The 6,817-nt window shown below is 33.6% G+C and overlaps 1 protein-coding gene across 2 annotated transcripts in view; it reads right to left on the reverse strand.

Annotated features, from left to right (window-relative positions):
• Positions 1 to 6,817, reverse strand: part of LOC106461489 (clotting factor B-like) — a 58,991-nt gene that overhangs the window by 37,244 nt on the left and 14,930 nt on the right. For both annotated transcript variants that reach the window (XM_022388460.1, XM_013921313.2), the window contains exons 3-4: positions 5,286 to 5,579; positions 4,923 to 4,990 (exon numbers count right to left, since the gene is read on the reverse strand). In XM_022388460.1, the coding sequence (XP_022244168.1) occupies positions 4,923 to 4,990; positions 5,286 to 5,579 (362 nt within the window). The remainder of the gene's footprint in view (positions 1 to 4,922; positions 4,991 to 5,285; positions 5,580 to 6,817) is intronic.

Consider the following 6,817-nt stretch of genomic DNA (forward strand, 5'->3'; position numbering starts at 1 on the left):
GGAGAATGATAAAAATGTTGAACTAAAGGCTATTACTAGTAACATCTGATAAAAACAATTTCCAGCTATATAAATCAGTAATTAAAGGTAACTTGTAAATTACTGAATAACATATTGACAATGATTATAACATATTGATTGGTTTAGGTGATTTAGGTTACGAACTTTCTCTCCATCTCTCACATATTTAATAAATGAATATCTAGTCTTTCTTTGATGGTTTTCACAGTATGTTAAATGTCCTGAAGATTAGAAAAATATAATCGTTATTCAGCGTTTTTTGTTATTTTTTCTCATCGTCTATAAATCTGTACTACTATGATAACTTATGTAACTTTGGGTATAGCATTATTGCATTTTTCAGAATGGACACCATAATTTGGCAAGACCTTGATATTTTTCTGTTATAGGTTATAATAGAGGCTAAGTACCTTATATTAAAAATATTTTGAACACGTAAATCAGCATTCACGTGACAACCACAACTGATATACAGTCGTGGTGAAACAGCTTGTATCAGCACTGCATTTTCACATTGTTTGCTGTTAAGTAAGCTTGCAATGCGATACTATCGAAAATTTATCACTTTTGAGATGCGTATGCAACAGGCCTTTCTGAGGTAAAATGTTCTTAAACTCAATCTTCAAGGTGTGTTCGAGTCGGGAGTTTAGAATTTCCAACACTGAAATATCGTTATTGATAATTAATAGCATTACAAAACAAAGAAATATGGAGAAATATGAGATACCGGGTCCATCCAACTTGTACTCTAGCTGTGAGAATCCATTATCACAAAATTCAGTAGCAAAAGCCGTCCATGTGTTCCAGTTAACAGTACGCAACATAATCAAGAAAGATCTCCGAAACGAATCCAACAGGGTATAGCTTCACCATGATAAAGTTTCTAGTTATGCTTCTTGTTCAACCATTGCATACCTCAAGCAGCTGGAGAAGTAAATTAGTATTCATGCTACTCCATTCGAATACATATGGATGCAGCACCTTTGGATTTCTGTGCGACTGGACTTTTGAAATGGGTGTTGAGAATTTGCCATTCTCATGCATTAAATGGATTTTAGAAAGTTTCAGGGAGGAGGGGCGTGCCTTGGACAAGACAGCATTACAATAGAGCTTTCCATAATTGAAATTATGCTACAGGGCTATTGTGCGTTCGTCAGTTACCATATTGCGACATGGAACCTTTGACTACTTCATTAACTGTGCATTAAATTTAAGAATCCTAATTCCTTACAAAATGAAAGTTAAATTAATCTGATAAAATGCCAAATATATATTTCAGGTTTTAGAAATTCTTGTCCAACAACTCTGAACTATGTTTCTTTGCTTTTTCTGGTCAAGAATGTTTAACATAAGAAAATTGTGTACATCAATGAGTATCGAGATATCAAAAGTGTCCTTGTGATGGTCAGACTTGTTGGCCTCACTCATCCAAACAGTTCTCCGAGTTTCTTCAGGCGGTATTTCCATCTGGTTGTACGAGTCAGAATGTCGTCCACATAATGCTCGATGTTTGTGATATCACCCATCTGCTATCACAAAGGCTGTCTTGTCTTTAAACTCTGTCTACATCGGGATTTGCCAATAAGCTTTATTGAGGTCGATCTTGGATAAAGAACTTGTCTCCGTTTCGAGGTTCTGCTTCCAGAAGTCTATGCAGAAGCAGTTTGAGCCATCCCTCTTCTTCACAATTTCGACTGATGAACAGTAGGCTGACTTTGAAGGCTCAATGATTCAAGCTTTTAACATTGCATCGACTTTCTGCTCGATCGGGTCTTTTATCCCATAGGGCCTATAGTATGGCTTCGCCTTGACTGGTTTCCTGGTCGTGGTCTCTATCTCGTGTTGTACACGACCTGTCGTGCCAGGTCTATCTGTGAAAACATCTGCACACTAGCGCAGTAGATCTTGTAGCTCTTTCTTCCGCTTGCCAGTCAGTTCTTCTCTGATTTTGACGTCTTCATACATCTCATCTTCATCCAATGGTCTTAAGTCTAATAAGTCTTCATCTTCTATGACAAAATCACCGACTTCTAGTTCTGCATCTATGACAGCCACAACGCTTAGCTCTTCTTCCCTCTTGAAGTACCACTTCAACAGCTGCTTTATGTTGAGAGTTTTGCAGTTGCTTGTTGGTGACTCACTTGCAATGGTGCCACATTTTATAACAAGCATAGCATCTCTTCTCCCATTTGTATTTTACTTCTTGTTGTATTTGAGGGTATTCTGCTTCTGGTCAGCCACCCCTGGTTTCAACTTTAACTGGTTATTTTTAAATTGTTTTTTATACTCCATCCATGGTTTTCCATATACTCTTCTGCCAGCTTGATTGTATCGTCCATGTTTTTAGGTGCTCTCTTACTTGAACTACATTTTGGACTCGTATTTATAAATAGCCTAACTGAGGCCTAAAGTTATCTAAAGGATTAGGATTTGCAATCACTCCTAAGAAATTGGAATTTCATAATTATTTATTTGAACTCTTATCAAAGCATCTTAGGTGTTGTAAGGTTAATTCATCTCTCAAATTAATTTTGATAATATGTGTACACGTATTACTAGTATAGGTTTAAATGGTTTACAAAGTTACAACTTGATTTCTAAACCATGGAATATTAGTTGGTTAGAAAATCAAGCCTTGATAAAGTTAAGTACGAACAAAGAGATATTGATTACGAAGCCTGATAAAGGTAAAGGTAACAAAGTAGTCATTATGGATAAGGAAGACTATAACAACAAGGTTGAGGAAACTATTCAGGACAAAAGTAAATTTAAAATCATTAAAAAAAAGATCTCATCAAAACCAGAGAAAATAAGTTGATTAGATACTTATTAAAAGTGAAAAAAGAAAACATCATTACAGAAGATATTTATAAAGAAATAAAACCTAATGGTTCGCATGCGTGTATATTGTATGGATTGTCAAAAATTCATAAAGACAATTGTCCAATGAGACCTATTGTATCCAACATTGGTTGCTATAATCACAAATTATCAAAATTTTTAAGCAAAGGTTTAAAAGAATTGATTAATAATGAATATACTCTGAAAGATAGCTTTGAATTTGTGGACAATATTAAGGATTTAAAATTTGATAAGGATGTAGTAATTGTAAGTTTTGATGTAGAATCATTATTTACTAACATACCATTAGATGAAGCCATTGAGGTATGTAAAACGTTATTATATGAAAAAGGGGTAGTTTTATTGAAATACTTAGAGATATTCCACGAATTAATGGTTATAGCTATAAAATAATCACATTTTTTGTTTAATGGTAAGGTTTATGATCAGAAAGATGGAGTTAGTATGGGTTCCTGTTTGGCCCCCATATTAACTAATGTATTTATGTGTTTTAAGGAAAAGAAATGGTAGAAGAATATCCAAAGGAAATTAAACCGATGGTGTATAAAAGATACGTGGACGACACATTTACGGTATTTGAGAGTGAAGAACAAGTAGATATTTTTTTGAATTATCAGAATAAACAACATAATAATATTAAATTCACGGTAGAAAAAGAAAGATTGTATGATAACGTTTTTAGACATTCTAGTTAAGAAAAATGATGATAAATTTGAAATCGAAATTTACCATAAACCTATGTTACGACATCGGGGTCACATGACGCTAGTAACACGTCATTGACTTCTAGAAATATCCTGTTCCTTCATGAATGCCCTAGCGTTTACTAGATATATGTTAGTCTTGTATATATAAGACGGTCACAACGTGACGGAACAGTGCGTAATTGAACTGCGGAGAGAGAATATTGTTGAGCACATGAGACGTTCGTTTGAATTATAGCGTTTGTTATAGCGCGACTGTTGAAATTAAGTGTATCGCAAAGTTGTATTCAGAAAGAATAAACTAGTTTTATTTAAGAAAGGACTCGTATCGGTAAAGTTTCTTCGGTAAGAATTTTTACGGAAAATTAACGAACAAACGGAGACGTAACACCTACATTTTCGGGGTTTTATTTTAACTATAATAGTATTATACATAATAACTTCAAAGATAATCTAATTAGAATTGTCGTATATCGAGCTCATAAACTAAGTAGTAATGTTGAACTGTTTAAAAATGAAGTGGAAAACATCAAAATTACTTGTGTTTGAATAACTTCCCAATAAAAGTTTTAACACGATTTAACAACGATTATATGAACAAAGCTGTCACCCGTAAGGAAGAGAAAGATAATGTTCCAAGAAAGATTGCGTATATGACACTACCATTTACTGGAGCACATGCTTTGAAAATCAAGAAAAATATAAAGATTATCGTTTGTAATGTTCACCCACAAGTTGAACTACGTGTGGTACTTAAACCAGTATACAGAATAAGGAACTATTTTGTATTCAAAGACAGAATATGTAAGGCGGACCGATCACATGTTGTCTACAGATGGTGATGAGGCTTAGTGATTGAGTTAAAGAACATAGTGTGCCAAAATATGCAGAACTCGTAAACATTTTCCGACATAAAGAGAAATGCATGAATAAAAACTGAACAATTAGAAATTATTGGAAAGGTTGAAAATGAGCGATGGCTACGGTTAAAAGAAACATTAGCCATAAAGAACTTAGCACCTGAGGCTGAACTAAACAAGAAATCCAGCACCGGTGAGCTGAAGTTAAATGTGCGAGAAAAGAGAAAAAAAAAGTGTATGTTTGAAATTACCTTGTGTTATTTATTTAAATACGTGATTCGTACAGTTAAAATAAACAAATCTGTGATAAACTGTTGCTCCTAAAAATAACTAAATTTAACACTCGCGCTATACTTAAATTAAAACAGTCGTGTATATCTAACATTTATATGTGTTATTACACGGTAACTCTAAAACTTTATTCAACTACGTTATCTTTCCCTTATAGTTATATCCAAGATAAAGTGATACTTGCCATCCAAGGCCAATAGCTAACTGAAGTATCGTTTCCACCGACATACGCACTAGTTACTGGTCCACAGACTGTGAAACAAACAAAGAAATATTTAGAATAACGAATAATGCTCTGTTATAATGTGCATATATAAAGAAGGGTATTTAGAATGTAATGCATCTCATGTTAGCAGCAGATATTACCTACAATAAAACTTGTGTAACTAGTGGCAACTGATGAGATATTTAAACATAATTAGCTCTGTTTTCATTGGTTAACTTCATAATCTTTATTCAATCCAAACATCAAACAAAAGTATTAGTTGTTAACATATAGTAGATAATACAGCATAATGTTTAATGACAAGAAAATTCAAAATCTCACATTCTTCATTTAGATATTCATATTTTCTCAACTGTTCAGATTTTTTATGTGGTGAAATCTGAGTAGGAAGACTTGAAGGTGGCGGTGGTGTTGTTGGAGGTTGAGTGGACTCAGTCGAGGGCTTTAAAGTGAAAGGACAACAAACTTCCCTGACGCCACGAATTTCGTTACACATCTGTTTAGTACTGCTCGCACGTAATGTTCGGCAGTAAGATTCTCTGACGCAAATGCCATCTTCACCGTCTGTTGTTTGACAGAAGGAAAAGTTTACTTGAGAAGTGTCTTGCAATAGAACTGCAAAAATATAAAACACAATATCGGATGAAAACTTTGATTGGTTAAAATATTTAATGTTTACTTATATTAAAAACGCAGGCATCTTTGATAAAGAAATAAATGTTATAAACATTGGATGCAAAAAAGTAAAAGCAGAAATATATCATTTTCTAACTGATATCACACTTTTTCTCACATTTTGTTATTCATATCAGTAAAATTAATTCGGATATTATTATGTAATGAAATGATGGTTGTAATAATTGAAAACTTTCAGAACCTTTTGCATAAACCACAATCAGTAACATTGCCCTTGTACTATATTTCGATTTGGTGTTAAGAGCAGAGTTGCACAGTGGTCTATCCATGCTGTGCCTACCTGGTTTTAGCATTATATACCTTCTGACGTATTACTTTATTTTTTGTATCTAAGTTTCGAAAAGTGCACATTTTAACACTTTGTAGGTGTTATTTCAATAAGTTCCTTCCTGAATGAAGATATTCGTTTTATTGAGAAAAATAAAAACGCTATCTAAATTTTAAAAATACAACTTATGCAGTGTAACGCATTTGTTGTCATGTATTTATTTTTAATATGAATGTTGTTTAGATTAAATTTGTATTTAAAAATATGCGAAACTTACAGTGTCAGATATGTATTACGTATAACGAATTTGTAATATATTTATTTTAATGACAACGTTTGTTTGGAATGAGTTTATATTTAAAAACGTGCCTAGCTTACAGTGTTAGTTACGTATTGCGAAACTCCCGCCAATTCTCCAAGATTGTAGAATATTCGTGAACGCAAGAATCGACAATATATCCACTTCGGTAACCGGTTAAATATAGTCTAGTATTGTTGTCCGAACTTTCGAGAAAGACATTTCCCGGCCACATATAAAGACCAAGGACAAAAGAAGAGAGCTTACAAGTCTGCTAGGAACCTATTATAACCGTGTATGCTATAAACCGTGATTTTACTAACCCTTATAAACCGGAAAATATACGATATTTGACCAGGAACAGTTATAAATTTCGAACGTTAGTGGATTCTCATCGGACGTTAGTATCTTCCCGAAAATATTACTGAATTCTCATCGACCATTAGTGGTTTTATGAAAATATTATCTTACCTCGACGTCCAACAATTCAGTGTCTGACAAAGCTAGCTAGCCTGTCGACAATTGTACGTACATCGACTTAAGTTAACTCGCTAGATATCAAGGAGACTCTGAACTAGAAAGAAGATCGTG

Source organism: Limulus polyphemus, unplaced genomic scaffold (genome assembly GCF_000517525.1).
Source record: "Limulus polyphemus unplaced genomic scaffold, Limulus_polyphemus-2.1.2 Scaffold970, whole genome shotgun sequence".
In the NCBI taxonomy this organism is placed as follows: Eukaryota; Metazoa; Arthropoda; class Merostomata; order Xiphosura; family Limulidae; genus Limulus; species Limulus polyphemus.